Source organism: Girardinichthys multiradiatus, chromosome 19 (assembly GCF_021462225.1).
Source record: "Girardinichthys multiradiatus isolate DD_20200921_A chromosome 19, DD_fGirMul_XY1, whole genome shotgun sequence".
NCBI lineage: Eukaryota > Metazoa > Chordata > Actinopteri > Cyprinodontiformes > Goodeidae > Girardinichthys > Girardinichthys multiradiatus.
The window spans coordinates 12,861,234-12,876,560 of NC_061811.1; the positions used below are offsets into that span (position 1 = coordinate 12,861,234).

The window sequence follows — 15,327 nt, forward strand, 5'->3', positions numbered from 1 at the left end:
GTGGAGCAGGAGTTTGGTCCGCATTGCCGGCACTAAGTCGGACCTGTTCCCGGTGCATGTTGGACTCCGGCAGGGCTGCCCTTTGTCACCGGTCGTGTTCATAACTTTTATGGACAGGATTTCTAGACGCAGCCATGGGCCGGAGGGCGTCTGGTTTGGGGACCAGTGGATTTTGTCTCTTCTTTTTGCGGATGATGTAGTCCTGCTGGCCCCCTCTAGCCAAGACCTACAGCACGCGCTGGGGCGGTTCACAGCCGAGTGTGAAGCGGCTGGGATGAGGATCAGCTCCTCCAAGTCCGAGGCCATGGTACTCGACCGGAAAAGGGTGGCTTGTCCTCTTCAGGTTGGAGGGGAGTTCCTGGCTCAAGTGGAGGAGTTTAAGTATCATGGGGTCTTGTTCACGAGTGAGGGAAGAATGGAGCGGGAGATCGACAGACGGATCGGTGCAGCTGCCACAGTAATGGGGGCGCTGTGCCGGTCCGTTGTGGTGAAGAGAGAGCTGAGCCGAAAAGCAAAGCTCTCAATTTACCGGTCAATCCGTTGGATAAAAAAGTACAACAGGGATATATTAGAGGAGAAAATATATCAGTGTCTAAGAAATAAAGGGACAGTAAAATAGTTGGAAAAATTATACATATTGGTGAAAAAAAAAATGTTTTAAATATATTCGAGTGGTAATAAATATGAAATAAATAAAAGTGGTAGGAAAAATAAAACGGCAAGAAATTCGCTTGTATTAAATAAAGGAAAAATATAGAGTTCAAGAAAAAATATATGATTGGAAAATTTGTGGTTTAAATAAAATTAATAGATTGAAATAGAAATACATATATTTATATCTGATAAATTGATGAATTATTAAATAAATCTTTTCTCTTTATTGTTTTATTGCATTTAATGGCACACTAGTTTGTATTTCTAGCTACATTTTGGCCCAGTAATTATTTTATTGAGTCATTTATTTATTTCTGCATTTATTCTTAATTAAAAATCTGAAAAGAGTGATTGGATTTCTATTCAGCCCCCATTTACTCTGAGACCTGCACACCAGCCCCGCAGTGAGACATAGTGGTGGCAGAATCATGCTGTGGGATGTTTTTCTTCAGTATGGATAGAGAAGCTGGTCCTCCAAAGCCTGCGTTATTAAAATACCAGGGTCTTTCATATTTCTATTTTTGTGTAGATTAGATTAGATTTTCAGAACTTCAAAAACTTTCACAAAGCAGTTGACACGTTATTAAGAAATAGAGATGGCTAACATGCTTTTCACGTTACATTGCCATCCACAATAGCACCTCACAATTTATTTAAGGAACTTGAAAGATTTTAATCTAACGTAAATGGCTTTATTTTATTTTTAACACTTGACCGGAAGTTCCGGTAGTTAGGGACCGCCTCCCCCCTGTGTTGCCTAGTAACCGAAGAAGCGTTAGCTTCACCATCACCTAAACGTTGTTTAGCAGCTCGTTCGCAGAGCTTACAATCTGATACACGATGGAGGTGACGATGGATCCCTTGTTTCTTGCAGTGAGCTATTTCAGGAGGCGAAAGCTTCAACAGTGTTCAGATATTTGTGGTAAAATATTGCAAGACAACCCCTACGACCAGGTAAGGATGTTGTAGTTAGCCGACCCTGCTAGTATGCTAACACAGTTTTAAAGCTGCTGCAGAGTAATCCCGATTAGTTTTCTACATGCACCAGGACTCGCTCAGGCTGCATGTATTTGTATTTATTTAAACCACCACAATCATTTTTTGCTGTTTTATGTTTCTTCTCTTTTTTCCCCTGCATGTTATTTTAATATGTCTCTCCTTCGTTTATCCCTATTTACACCCTGGCTTTATTCCTCTCTGAAACTCACTGCATGCCTTAAGGACTCGGCTTTCCTTATCTCAGAGGTAATAAAAGTACTGCACTCTATTTCTGTCTTTTTTTTTGTTTTTGTTTTTGTTTTGTTTTGCTTTGCTTGTCTTTAGTCCATCACCCGGTCTGCATATTTTCATCTAGGCAACATTAATCGTATCCCTTCCCTTCCCTTCACTCCACCTCAGTTCTTGTTCCCATCCTCGTCACCTCCTGTATGGATTACAGCAGCTCTCTTTATTTTGGTCTCCCTCAAAAATTCCTCCATACTCTCCAAATGGTCCAGAACTCAACTGCTTGTATCATCACCCAGCAGCTCCATGGGCTCCTGGTCAAATTCAGAATCAATTTCAAAATCTCTCTGTTTACATTCAAGGTCATCCACCACCTTGCCCCTTTACTTATTTGATCTCCTTTATGTCACCATCTTTCCCATTTCCTTAGATCTTACTTCTGCTGCTTACTCTGTGTAATTGCACTACTCCATTTATTTGATGTTTTTGTCTGGTTTTATTGTTGTTTTTTAGTTTTGTACAGTAACATTAAGTGTTATGAAAGGGGCTTGTCGCTAAAATGTATATTTATTGTTATTATAGGACCTGATTGTAACATCTTCACCTTTAGCTGTACTTGAGTGCTTTGTATGATTCAAACATTGAATTTCACAGGCTGCATGGAGCTTAAAAACCAGAGCCCTTACAGAGATGGTGTACGTTGATGAAGTTGATGTTGACCAGGAGGGGATTGCTGAGATGATGCTGGATGAGAGCTCTATTGCACAAGTTGCACGTAGGTTCCAGCTCATCCTCAGCACAACATTTCAGAATAAAAACAGGATAATTTTTAATTGGTAAAACTCTCTTTTAGGACCTGGAACATCACTGAGACTCCCTGGAACAAGTCAAGGTGGTGGTCCCACCCCTGCGGTCAGGTATGTTGCCTTCAAGGTTTGAAAAAAAAAAAAAACAATAGAAAAATGATCAACCAGTAAAAGAAACACAGTTAACCTGGTTTGCAATGTTTAGGCCTATGACACAATCAGGGCGTCCTATCACAGGTTTTGTGAGACCCAGCACACAGTCAGGGCGTCCTGGAACAATGGAGCAGGCAATCAAAACCCCACGCACTGCAAGCACTGCTCGTCCTGTCACTAGTTCTTCTGGTAGATTCATTCGTTTGGGAACTGTGAGTATTCACGTGCAAATACACTCCACCCACAAAACATAATATACAATACAATACAGCTTTATTAATAAAGCACAACACCGTTGGCCAAAGTCCTGTACACTGATAAAACTAATAAAATAAATGTATGCTTAGCAGATCTAGCATAAATACAATAATTCTAAAATCATCTTATAAAACATAAAAACAATATAAAACAAACTAATAAAAATAGGTAAATTTATAAAATAAAAGAGTAAAAGGATAAGAGCCAGCATCTCAAACTGATTTAAAAGCCAAGGAGAAAAAATATGTTTTAAGAGAGGGCTTAAAAACAGCAAGTGAGTCTGCCTGTCTAATTTGCAATGGCAGCTTATTCCGCAACTTGGGGGCAGCAACTGAAAAAGCTCGGTCACCTCTTAACCTCTTGTTTGGCTTTGGGACAACCAACAGTAACTGATCAATCGACCTGAGAGAGCGTGAGGGAACATGCATTTGAATCAGGTCGGACAGATACTGAGGGGCAGGACCATGTAAACACTTAAAAACAAATAAAATAACTTTAAAATCAATAAGCAATGAACCGGAAGCCTGTGGAGAGATGCCAAAACAGTAGTGTTATGTTTGTGTTTCCTTGTACCAGTTAAAAGGCGAGCAGCAGCATTTTGAACCAGCTGAATTCATTTGATTAAAGACTGGCTCAGCCCAACATAAAGACCATTGCAGTAATCTAACCGAGTCGTAATAAAAGCATGAATTAAAATCCCAAAATGATGCAGTGAAATAAATGGTTTGACTTTGGCCAGTTGCTTCAGATGATAAAAACTGGACCTGATTACTGATTTAATCTGTGCATGAAGTTTAAAATTACTGTCCAGTCACACACCTGGGTTTGTTGCTGTCTGAGTCAGATACTCTGTTAAAGGACCCAAATCAACATGGGCTTTAAAAAAATATGACTTTTCAACTGACTTTTCAGATCATATTTTAAAATTAATTAAATGTAAATCATTTGAAAGATTGGCATATTGTTACTAATATATACAATATTAATGACATTATGAATTGATTCCCCTGTTAAAGATGTGTAAAAATAAATAAATAAATCTTCAATTGCCGTAGTATAAATTCACAATGAAAGATTTAGAAAAATTAAACTTTTAATTTGAATACATTTGTTCACTGTAGAAAAAGATCACATTAGGAAATAATTGTTTACAATAAAATCAGAAGTGACACAATTATCGGTACCTCTGCTGTTAGTTTGTAAAGCCCTGTTTTGCTAACAAGACACGATTAAGTTTCATCTGACCAAACCATGCAGTTCCAGTAGAGTTTAGGAAGCTCTGCATGTTTACGTCGATGATGGTAGGACAGGCGAGGTTTTTTTTTTCTGATGTCACAACAACCTTTTGGCATAAAGATAGATTCTTTTGGTTGTTATGTAGACTTGGTAACCCAAGATGTCAGTATTTGCTGCAGTTCTCTAGAAGTGGGCTTTGGAGATATTTTTTCCCCTCCTTTATGATTTGTGCGTGGTACCAAGAAACACATGGGTCCCAATCCAGATGAGTGGTCAGTGGCTAAAAGAAATGTGGTACTGTGTGACGCTATGTTTATACACCAAGACAACAAAAAGTTGTGGATTACTTATTAATAGTTCCTAGAAACTCAGATGAATTTAAAAGAAAGTATACATTTAAACAGTGTTTCAGTTATATTTAATATAAAGGGACTGTTTTAACTAACAACAATTATGCCTCTAGTTATTTTGTTAAAAACAAATAAATTCGTGAGTGTCTTTTTCTCATTGTGATTTATTTAAATAACGGTAGAACGGTGTAACAATTTTAAGTGTTGGAATATGCCTCTGGTCTAAAGATGAATTTTTTTAAGCTGTTTTAGACATTTACACAGGGGTGCCAGTAAATGTGACAGTCACTGTTTAACACAACACTGTATTTTTCTTTCTCCCCAGGCTTCAATGCTAACTAATCCAGAAGGACCTTTTATAAATTTGTCAAGAATAAATCTGTCCAAATATTCCCAAAAGCCCTGTTTATCCAGGGTAAGGCGAAAAATGTTCCTTCCAGCAATTTATTACAATTATTTTCTTTTTTTCACATTTCATATGATCATTTTTTTCTCTTTGCAGACTTTATTTGAGTACATCTTTCATCATGAAAACGATGTTAAAACTGTAAGTGTTGCATTCATATGTGCTACAGATAGAATTGGTTTGCATTTTTAATCTGTGGCTGTTGGATGCTAATCTGTGTGGCTTAAATTTCTGTATAGGCTTTAGATTTGGCAGCTCAAGCTACTGAGCATGCTCAGTTCAAAGATTGGTGGTGGAAGGTTCAACTGGGAAAATGTTACCACAGGTAAGTGCCTCTTAACAATATAAACTGTGCAGATTCAACCAGTGTTATTTATCAGAACCATGCTATGGTTAACTCTTTATATCTGTTCAGACTTGGTTTATACAGAGAATCAGAGAAACAGTTTCGATCAGCTCTCAACCAACAGGAGGTGGTAGATACATATCTCTACCTTACAAAGGTAGTGACTAAACTGTGACTCCAGTAATTACTAACTTGGAGCATGTTTAAGAAATCATTAAATTGAAAAATCATGGATGTGTTTCCTTCAAGGTTTATCAGCGTCTGGATCAACCAGTAACAGCCCTTAACCTCTTCAAGCAAGGCCTGGACCACTTCCCTGGTGAGGTCACCCTTCTTACAGGAATCGCCCGCATCCATGAGGTACAATGTGTCAACAGAAAGCCCTCTCTGTCTCCTGTCATGATTTAAATGAGATTTGTGGCCATATTTACTGTTTCTAATGTGATTTCATTGCAGGAGATGAACAACATTCCCTCAGCCACCGAGTACTACAAGGAGGTCTTGAAGCAGGACAACACACACGTGGAGGCAATTGCCTGCATAGGCAGCAATCACTTCTATACTGATCAGCCAGAGATCGCTCTACGGTTCTACAGGTCAGGCGGATTTACTCTACCTTTAAATTGGTACTGTATTTCTACAGTTTAAAATGCCTCTGAAAAGTCAAATCAGTTAAAGTGTTTACGTTTTGTCGGGTTACATCCTCAAATTATGATTGACAAACAAATACTAGTGTGTAATTTCGAAGTGGAAGGATTTTTTAAAATTTTGTTTACAAATAAAAGTCTGAAAAGTCAGAATATGAAAATGTTTTGTTCTAAATCATTTTATTGTAGCTCTTGTGTGTTTAAGCTTATTTTACAGGTTTCCCCAATAGGAGAGCCCTGTATTTATCTCCATCCATCTTCCCAGTAACTCCAACTAGCTTCCCTGTCCCTGCTGAGGACACCTATTCACACAGCATAATGCTGCCAACACCATGGTTCATCAAGGGGGTGGTGTGTTCAGTTCTTTCTGTTGTATTAGTTTTCCTTCACATGCAGTGTTTTTCATGTAGGCTAGAAAGTTGAATTATGCTCTCCTTTGAGCAGAGCACCTTTTTCCACATGTTTGCTGTGTCCCCTGGATGGGTTGTGAAAATGTTTGATAATTGACTATTTTTTCCTTTCAGTAATTGGTTTTGTTTTGCCGCAAAGAATCTACAACTAATACACAGAATCAGTAGATTCTCATACCTGAGTGGTGGAGCTCTGCAGCTCCTCCAAAGTTACCATGAGTTGCTTGACTGCATCTTTGATTAAAGCTCTGCTTGCTCAACTTGTCAGTTTAGGTGGATGGCCATGTCTAGGTAGGTTTGCAGTTGGGATAGACTGAAATTCAGATTAAACTATTCATAGGTGGACAGCTGTCAGCTGGTTGCACTGGATTATTTTAGGGGTATCAGACTAAGGTTGGGGAGGTAAATGCCACATTAAATTCCAACAAAATACATTGAAGTTTTTGGTTGTAATCTGACAACATGTAAAAAACTTTGTGGGGTATTAATACTTTCCAAAGCTCTGTATATAATGAGAAGTTATGATTGATTGAGCATGCTTCTTCTTTTCCTAGGCGGCTTCTCCAAATGGGAGTTTATAACTGCCAGCTGTACAACAACCTGGGCCTCTGCTGTTTCTACGCACAACAGTACGACATGACTCTGTCCTCTTTTGAGAGGGCTCTGGGACTGGTGGCCAGTGATGAAGAGCAGGCCGATGTCTGGTACAATATTGGACATGTTGCTGTGGTGAGTCAGCAAACTAAAAACATCACATCTACCTTTTGTTTCTGTTCCTTACCAAGTTTGCACAAAAAAAAATAATCAGAAATTGAACTTAGAAGCTAATGCTCTGCAAATAGAGACTGATTTCCTTTGTTGTGTGTTCAAAGGGCATTGGGGATTTGATGCTGGCATATCAGTGTTTCAAACTGACCCTGGCTTTCAATAATGATCATGCTGAGGCCTACAACAACCTGTCGGTCCTGGAGCTGCGAAAAGGTCATATTGAGCAGGTAAGGACATAGATATTATTTAGCTGGTAAATATGAGATTATAAATATACGTGATCCAACATATCATGTAGAAGTTCCCCTTTTGGAAAAAAAGCATAAACTGTTATTTGTGTTGTAATACCAAAATATATTATAGTATTCATGGATTAAAGTGTTCTTTTACAACTGGATTTATTTATGTTATTGTTTTTTTTTTTTTTTTTTTGCATTAGGTAGTACAGTAATGCAAGATAGAAATATTTACATATGTAGAAGTCCTCTTCATCCTTCTTCTTCCTTTTCTTCTTCAGAACCCATATTAATTAATTTTACCAAGAGCTTTGTGGTTCATTTTCATACCACTCATTGTAACTCATTGTAACTGTACCTTACAAGATTTTGAGTTAATTCAATAAAAGAATACGGCGTCTGCTTGTTCATAGAGCATTCATCTTTCTGTAAGCCATCAGCAGGCAGTCAAGTCCTCTGTCATGGTAATGCAAGATGACAAAATTGCAAAAAAGTAATAAAAAAAACATGAGTGGTTTAGAAGACATTAGATAGATAAGTTGCTTTTTTAATGTACATTCTGTTCAAATGTGTTTATAAGAACTATCGTCTCTGATTCAGTCCAAAGCGTTCCTGCAGACAGCTGCCTCTCTTGCCCCTCACATGTATGAGCCAAACTTCAATCTCTCCATTCTGTGTGAAAAGGTAAAGCACTACTGTGGAATATGTTAGAGCCTCTAAACAGTACACCTTTGTCAAGAAAATAATCACTTTGAAATGTATGTAGGTATGTATGTACATGATATGGATGTATTTTATCTGTGTCCAGATTGGAGACCTTCAGAGCAGCTACACTGCAGCTCAGAAGTCTGAAGATGCTTTCCCAGAGCACGTAGACACTCAGCAGCTTCTCAAGCAGCTTCGGCAGCACTTTTCTGCGCTGTGAGGTTCAAAAGCCATCAGGCATCCGACCAAATGTTAGGAAAGCGGTAAAAGATGGGCAGGGTAGTCCGACGGAAAACAACACAGGGGCATTAGTTTGTATTTTTGTGTTTTCATTTAATAGATCAGTAACTCAAAATCCAGACTTAAGGAATAAATCAGCAGCATGAGATATGTACTGTACCTTGCGAAATATATATTAGGTGTTTCTTACAAAAATGTTGCACAAGTTGAATCCAAACATTGTTTTCTATGATGATATAACCTCAAAATTCCACTCAGTTGTATTGTAGACATGTACAGAAAGACACTTATCTCTTTATTTTTATTTCACTCAATTGTTTGTAAATTTTACAATTGTAAAATTAACTGCAAATTTCCATATTGCTCTCCCTCTCTCTCTCTCTCCCTCTCTCTCTCTCTCTCTCTCTCTATCTCTCTCTATATATATATATATATATATATATATGTATATATATATATATATATATATATATGTATATATATATATATATATATGTATATATATATATATATATATATGTATATATATATGGAGTCAAATATTTGTTGTTATACAAAAACGTAATATATAGGAAAGTATTTTAAGAGAAAGTTTTTTGTAGTTAGGTCTTTCTTGCCGCAGGGTGAACAATAAAGAAACAACAGAGTCACTGTGGTGGAGTTCATTTGTTGCTTCGCCAAATAAACCCAGGACTTTCAACAGGATGATTTTGTTATCACAAAGCTATTGGTGCCATTTCACAAATCCACTTCAGGTTGTAATTGCACGGTGCATCATTCCATGACAAGAATGGGTTGCTTTTAGGATACACAGCTACACAGTCCTCGTTGTTTTGGTTGTTTGGCTCACCGATGTTCCAGAACCTGCAACAAATTAAAGGTTGCTTTCTTGAGAAGTAATATATGCTCAAGACACAGCTTTTTTTAGAACCAGAGATGCCTTTAGATTTAAACAGGTTTATTGACTATATATAATGTTTACCCCTCAGTCAGTCTGGTCCCATCCAGCCATTTCCAAACACCTTCCTCTTCCACATCTCTCAGTCCAATCCAGAAACCACTCTGGAACATTGGTGTTGCGGAGTCTTGATTAGTGCTTATCAACTTAGTTATTCCAAGCTAACAAGAAAGCATTTACAAACAGATCATCAGTTCATTGACACACATACAATGGAGTGAGAAAGTATTTATCCTATTATGGATTTCTTATGTAGTTCTTTTGTGAGTTGAAGATGATGGTTGTGGTAGTTTTGTGGTCTGGTGCTCCTTTGTTTCTGCTGGATCTAAACAACTTCTCCTGCCATCAGTTTGTGAAATTAAACCACACTTGGGTTACACAGCAGGAGACTGACCTAAAGCACACCAGCAAGTCTTCCACTGAATGGCTCTAAAGAAATGTTAAAGTTTTGGAGTGGCCTAGTTAAAGTCTGGACTTTAGTCTGATTGAGATGCTGTGGCTTGGCCTTAAACAGACCTTCCATGCTCAAAAATGAAAGCCATTCTGCAAAAAAGAGTGGGCCAAAGTGATGTTAAAGACTCATGGCTAGTTATTGCATGGGAGTTTTGGCCAAGAGTGGCACAACTAGTTACGTTTAGGTGCCAAATACTTTTACAGCACTATATATTTTCTAGAATGAAGAGTAATTTGTAAGTGCTAAGCCTGGACCAGCGTTTTCCCACAAATATCAGTTAGTAGTGTAAATATAATGTCTTACATGCTTCTCTCTGCTGTTTATAATTGCCAAGTCACCTCCTAGCCTCCTGCAGGTTTGCCGGGCCTCGTTCCACGATGTGCGGTAAAATGTGTCAGAAAATGGGAAGTAATAGCAGCTTGAGCTTATGAAAGCCCATCCAGGCAAACAGTGTCTGCACCCCTCCTCTGGTGCCAAAAAACAAAAAGGAAATCATAATGTCCAGTTGGCTTGTTTACAATAAAAACACGTGATATAATGATTAAAAAGCCTCTCACTTATTATCGGTAGTAGGGATTTCAACGTTGCAATGTCCATCTGCATCTTTCCAACCTGCTTTTCATACTCTTTGAATCTAAGGCTCTGGTGTTCGAGTTCCCACTTGGTGATTTGCTGCTCGCTGATCTCCATCGCCAGCTGTTTCTTGGCCCGATCCCTGCTTTGCACTGCAGCGTCATAAGAAGCCTGTAGTTTGGTTATCTCACCGCTGATGTCTCTTACTATATTGTTATCAGTAAGTTTGTTATCTGTAGGCAATTAAAATATTGTTACAAAACAAGATATTTTTGTTAAACAATTCATATTTGCACACATTTTTTAAAGTACAATCATTTGCAGTTAACTGAAGACAATGAGTGGTATTTCAGAAAAGGTCATTAAAACAAACATATAAGTAAGACTCTATCTAAATATCACCAATAGCCAGATTAAAAGAACATGTTTAATCCCATAAACAACAGATTGAGTTAGAAAATGACGGTTTCTATATGACCTAATCCCTGTTGATCATAATTTGAAATGAAATGCATTGGTTTGAAAATGAATTTCACTAAACAGAAACTGAATATTATGGTTTGAAACAGAATTAATTTGCTTTTAAAATGTATTTTGTTGCATTAAAAATTCATTTTGACTACTTTCACTTTCAGGTCTGTAATTCAATTTCAGTTCCAAAATTCAGTTTTTTGTGTCATACATCCGGGTCCTTGAGGATAGCCACAGATTAATCAAACACAGATTCATCGATTTATGTTTCACATCAGGTTAAACTTCCTTTACGGCATGTTGAGCTGGAGCAGTCCAGCTACATGAGCTTGGCGGATGTCAATCACCAAGTCAAATAAGCATCTATAAGAAGCGTCATGTAAACAAATGATGGTCAAACAGCAACACTTATGCTACCTGTAGCTATTAGCTAAACATGCCAGATTAGCATAGTGTACCGCCGGTGTTACGTCGGTCTGCGTTTCTCTTGTACCTCAGCGTAACTTCTGTTGCCTAGCAACCGTGTTAGCATGAAGCGCAGAGTTGTGAAGACGAACAAATGAAGCCTGAAGGTTAATAATGCTGTCTCTACTGTAAATAACTACACCGTTTTTATTTACCCTTTTACATATTGCTGATGGATTATAATGCTGTTTTGTTTTAAGGTGTTATTGTTTTATGATCTTGTTCATTATTCAGCCATTTAAAATGTTAAAAATATTTTTGTGTTCATAGATAAAAAAATCTAACACTAGATAAAATACATTCAGTCAGTCATTTTCTACCGCTTATTCCATAGTGGGTCACGGGGGAGCTGGTGCCTATCTCCAGCAGTCTATGGGCGAGAGGCAGGGTACACCCTGGACAAGTCGCCAGTCCATCGCAGGGCAACACACAAACAACCATGCACACACTCATTCATACACCTAAGGGCAATTTAGAGTGACCAATTAACCTAACAGGCATGTCTTTGGACTGTGGGAGGAAGCTGGAGTACCCAGTGAGAACCCACGCATGCACAGGGAGAACATGGAAACTCCATGCAGAAAGACCCCCAGTTGGGAATTGAACCCAGGACCTTCTTGCTGCAAGGCAACAGTGCTACCAACTGCACCACCATGCAGCCCTAGATAAAATACATTGATGACAAATACCATTTGTTTAATTTATTTGTAAAGCTTTCAACAACTTAAACACTAACATGTTAACTCTAGGAACAAAGTTTAAATTAGTTTATTTGCAGAGCATAATAATAATAATAATTATTTTTATTATAATAATGTTCTGTTTAACTTCCACCCATTGGGGAAACCCAGCGGGATTTTGAAAACAATGTGCCGGAAGTCAACTGTTCTCTCGGGGTTTAGTGCACCTCAACCACCCGGTCAGCTGACAGCTGGCGAGGCGAGCCGGCTGCTGGGGCAGCGGACGAACATATCGGCATATTTGTGTAATTAAGCGATATCTTGATAAACTGATCAGATATTTTAGGTTTACACAGCTACATTCTCGTCTAAAAACATTGTAAAAGTTTATTTGTTTCACAGAATGCGCAATATATCCAATTTTATTCACAGCTTTTTTCTCTCTTCCGGCCTTTGTTACTTCTGTTTGAACAATCTACTTCGACCCGCAATGAATCATGGGATAGGGTGGGACAAGGACGATACACCAGAACCATCCTTCAAATAGGGATAAGAAGGACGCATTTGTTGAAACCTTGGAGATTGGACAGCATTTGTCTTCTCATCCAGAACGTTATTGGCCTACAAATGCGTCCTTCAAAGGATGCAGTCCTGAATTTGGACACAGCAACAGTGAATGACATCCGTGAATCAGTAAATCTGTGTTTGATTAATCTCTGGCTTCAGGAACCCGGATGTGTGACACAAAAAGCTGAATTTTGGAACTGAAATGGAATTTCAGACCTGAAAGTGAAAGTAATCAAACTGAATTTTCAATACGAAGCAAAGCAATTTTCAAACCAAACAAGTTCAGTTTTAAACCATTATATTCAGTTTCAGTTTAGTGAAATTCATTTTCAAACCAATGCATTTAATTTCAAATTACACAAATACAGATTCAGTCAGAGCAATTCAAATTCAGTTTCTGATGGCACAAGTTTTCTTCCCATAGGATTTGTTTAAGCTTTGAGGGGATTTGGCTTTCAGAGTTTCAGACTCAAGCCTACATTTGCTGATTGGGCAACGGAATAAAATCTAAACATTTTTGTTTTTTTAAACTGATTTTACATTTCTGAACATAAATTAACTTTTTCTTTTCTTTCTCCTATCATTTTAGTTTTAGTTTCCATAGTTAGAGGTTTGCATACACTCAACATGGGCATGAACAGGAATAAGACAAATTTGAACCATTCTTCTTTCAGTGGGGAATGACTAAAAAACACAAAACTTTAAATGAAGTTTAAAAACAAGAATTGTTTGTAGATTTTCTGTAATCCAAAGAGCAAAAATTATACATGCTGGCTCAAATACTGTATATATATAGACCCCATAATAATATTTCGTTAAATGTTTCTTAAGTAACTGCTCAGAAAACTGGAGACTTTTTGTTACCAAGGACCCTACCATTATTACGACTGGATATTTGACCACCCTTTCAGAATTGAAAGACTTCCAGTTGGTTACCTGCATGGACCCCACTTTGAAGCATGGTTCATAAATCTTCACTAGGGTTAAGACTGGGGCTGGTCCTCAACAAGTTTTGATATGGTCAGAAAAGAAAGGGATAATCCAGAAACCATTAAGATTTAAGTCTATAGTTTTTATGGTCACACAAGACAAGACTTGAGCTGTTTGGACAAGAACGATGTTTGGAAGAATCAGTTTTAAGCTTTCAAACCTAAGAAGACTATCAAGCATGGTGGTGGAAGCATCATACTGAGGGTCTGTTTCACTGCCCCATGTGAATTAGAGATGATACCCAATAAATTCCAACATGTGCACCCATATCTAATTTTTAAAATTATTTAACTTATTTGTTTTATTCTACTATGGAGAAAAAAAACCCTGTTCAAATTGTTTTAAAATATGAAAATAAATATTATATTCATGCCCATTATGACTTCATGTAAACATTCGACCTTAATCCCTCATTTTCCCAGCCACAATTTACCAGAATGCTCTTTACGTCCTATACATAGCATTAAACATTAGCAGAAGTTTAAAGTCACTTTGGTAAAAATAACTTACAGTACACTCCCAGGCCAATATTAGCCACTAGCAGGATGATTGCGAGCACTGCTAGGCTGGCTTTGAGCAGTTTGTAATGATTCATGCTTGATTCAGGTGTCACTGTCGACAGAGTCACTACACAGGGAAAATCAGCACCATCAACAGTAGAGAAACATGAATATTATAAACAATATAAGCAGAAGTAAAAATGTAAAAGCTAGATGAATTAATTAAATATGTAACCCATTTTCGAGTCCAATGGTAAAGCTTCACACAAGTTAAAATAGGTAATGGAAAGTATGTGTTTATTCCTCACAGCTAAAGCAAGAAATTATCGTGTTAATTTTCTGGAATACTGTTTCAGAATCATAATTTCTGATTGGTTTTACATACCTTGGGTCTCTTGATGGGAGTGAAGATGGAGCTCATTTTCAGTGGTTTCCCCCTGACTGTTAGTCAGTCTGTTATAAGAACGACCTAAAATTAGGCTTTCCTCCATTCTTGAACGTTAAATTGAGAATGGTCTTCCAGACAAATCCAGCAGAGATTGTTTGTTAGGACATTGCCCTGTGAGCACTTGCGTGGATAACGTAGCACACAGAAAAAGTTCATTTGTTAAATATTGACAGGGAGTAAACCGAGTGCCTGGGCCAGACTTTAGCAAGGCCCAGCAGGGCTGGGCACCTTAAAATTATTTTAGTTTTTAATAAGTGGATGTTTTTCAAACACAGCATTTTAGAGGTTTAGAATTAAAAAAAGTGTAGTAGGTGAGGTTCTTATCATTTGATTGATTAAAGTGTCTGAAAGGAAAGAGACAGGCATCTCTCAAAATATAATAAAACTATTTAAAAGGAGTGTGGATTTTTTAAAATTATTTATCTGTTTTTATTTACATTTTATTTAAAAATCACATGTCAAAAATTATTTATACCCTTCTAAAAAATCAATCGAAAATGTTATGTTTCTACAGGTTTTTTCACCATTGTTTATCGTTGATGAGCCCCAAGTCTTTGAGGTTGGAAGGTCTTCTTGCCATCACCCTAATCTTTAGCTCCCTTCCCAGATTATCTATCAGCTCCAAATCAGGACACTGGCTGAGCCACTCCAAAACATTAATAGTATTCATTATCAGAAGAAAATGTTTACCAACATCTTGACCAAGATGTTGGTAAAATTTCCAGGTTTGAGTAATTTGGAACTTAACTGTATGATATATCAACATATTTTTCCTATTGCTT

General features: G+C 37.6%; 2 protein-coding genes across 4 annotated transcripts; one reads left to right on the forward strand and one right to left on the reverse strand.

Annotated features, from left to right (window-relative positions):
• The first annotated feature begins 1,403 nt into the window (after positions 1-1,403).
• On the forward strand, positions 1,404-9,086 carry ttc8 (tetratricopeptide repeat domain 8). Of its 2 annotated transcripts, XM_047392859.1 has the most exons (15): positions 1,404-1,608; positions 1,876-1,899; positions 2,533-2,653; positions 2,732-2,795; positions 2,890-3,049; positions 5,007-5,096; positions 5,184-5,228; positions 5,327-5,412; positions 5,503-5,590; positions 5,683-5,793; positions 5,890-6,029; positions 7,045-7,219; positions 7,363-7,485; positions 8,095-8,178; positions 8,303-9,086. In XM_047392859.1, exons 1-15 carry the CDS (start codon positions 1,495-1,497, stop codon positions 8,417-8,419), a joined length of 1,542 nt encoding a protein of 513 aa, XP_047248815.1. In that variant the 5' UTR covers positions 1,404-1,494; the 3' UTR covers positions 8,420-9,086. The 2 variants fall into 2 exon arrangements, with proteins under 2 accessions (XP_047248815.1, XP_047248816.1); XM_047392860.1 differs by lacking the exon at positions 1,876-1,899 and having other exon boundaries at positions 1,405-1,608.
• LOC124884849 (CD209 antigen-like) lies at positions 8,512-14,651 on the reverse strand. Of its 2 annotated transcripts, none has more exons than XM_047392863.1 (6): positions 14,483-14,651; positions 14,108-14,224; positions 10,409-10,657; positions 10,155-10,318; positions 9,422-9,501; positions 8,512-9,303 (listed from the first exon to the last, which is right to left on the reverse strand). In XM_047392863.1, the coding sequence occupies exons 1-6, from the start codon at positions 14,586-14,588 to the stop codon at positions 9,156-9,158; spliced, it is 864 nt and encodes a 287-aa protein (XP_047248819.1). In that variant the 5' UTR covers positions 14,589-14,651; the 3' UTR covers positions 8,512-9,155. The 2 variants fall into 2 exon arrangements, with proteins under 2 accessions (XP_047248819.1, XP_047248818.1); XM_047392862.1 differs by having other exon boundaries at positions 9,422-9,558.
• Between the last annotated feature and the right edge of the window lie 676 nt (positions 14,652-15,327).